This window comes from Platalea leucorodia, assembly GCF_965183815.1.
Source record: "Platalea leucorodia genome assembly, chromosome: 22".
Taxonomy (NCBI): domain Eukaryota; kingdom Metazoa; phylum Chordata; class Aves; order Pelecaniformes; family Threskiornithidae; genus Platalea; species Platalea leucorodia.
The window spans coordinates 1,770,814-1,771,756 of NC_138844.1; the positions used below are offsets into that span (position 1 = coordinate 1,770,814).

Sequence of the window (943 nt, forward strand, 5' to 3'; positions counted from 1 at the left end):
TTCTCTTCTTCCTCCTCCTCAGCCTGCTCCTCCTTCTGCTGGGTCCTGAGGCTGCTTGCCATGGGAGAGGGAAGGGAGCAGAAGGTGGGACATGCAGAGAGGCTGATGCTTGGCTGAGGTATCTCCTGAGCTATGCGCTAGGTGAAGACCTCCCTGGGCTTAGTCACTTTTGGTGAAGCTCTTTTGCGCTGACGGAAAGGGGCGGCCTTGGGCTGGGGGGATAGGCTGCTCTTCAACCACCCCTCCTCCTCTCATTCCCCCTGCCCTCTCTCTCCCAGGCGCACCTCCAGCCCCAAGACATGTCCTGCTACAACCCGTGCCTGCCCTGCCAGCCCTGCGGCCCCACCCCGCTGGCCAACAGCTGCAATGAGCCCTGTGTCAGGCAGTGCCAGGACTCCACCGTCGTCATCCAGCCCTCCCCCGTGGTGGTGACCCTGCCCGGACCCATCCTCAGCTCCTTCCCGCAGAGCACCGCCGTGGGATCCTCCACCTCCGCTGCCGTTGGCAGCATCCTCAGCTCTCAGGGAGTGCCCATCTCCTCCGGGGGCTTTGGCCTCTCAGGCTTCGGCAGCCGCTACTGTGGCAGCCGGTGCCTCCCCTGCTAAAGCTGCTGCCTGCACTGAGGCCTCCACTCGGATCGACCTCGTTTCCCCCTTTTCACTCATTAAACTGCTGCTGCATCCCAGCCTGCGCTTCTCTCTCATCCTTTCCCCTAAAGATGCTCTCCCATGATGCCCACGCAGAGACATGTTCCTCAGGGCTGGTTCTGGGAGGGGCGTGTTGGGGATGATTTTGCACTGATTGTCAACCCAGGCTTGCAGTCAGCATGTTTAGTTGCGCACCGGGTGATCCTCTAGTTTCTAAAATTGTCTGCCTTTCTGCATCGCGGTGGAATTACCCGACATCGTTCAGTCACTACCATCCACTTTGTTGTTCACACCTC

At 60.1% G+C, this 943-nt stretch overlaps 1 protein-coding gene across 1 annotated transcript; it reads left to right on the forward strand.

The window, feature by feature from the left end:
- Window positions 1–299: 299 nt before the first annotated feature.
- On the forward strand, window positions 300–605 carry LOC309599858 (feather keratin Cos1-2-like; the record flags this gene model as incomplete). The annotated part of the gene is made up of 1 exon (XM_082331724.1): window positions 300–605. One exon carries the CDS (start codon window positions 300–302, stop codon window positions 603–605), a length of 306 nt encoding a protein of 101 aa, XP_082187850.1.
- Between the last annotated feature and the right edge of the window lie 338 nt (window positions 606–943).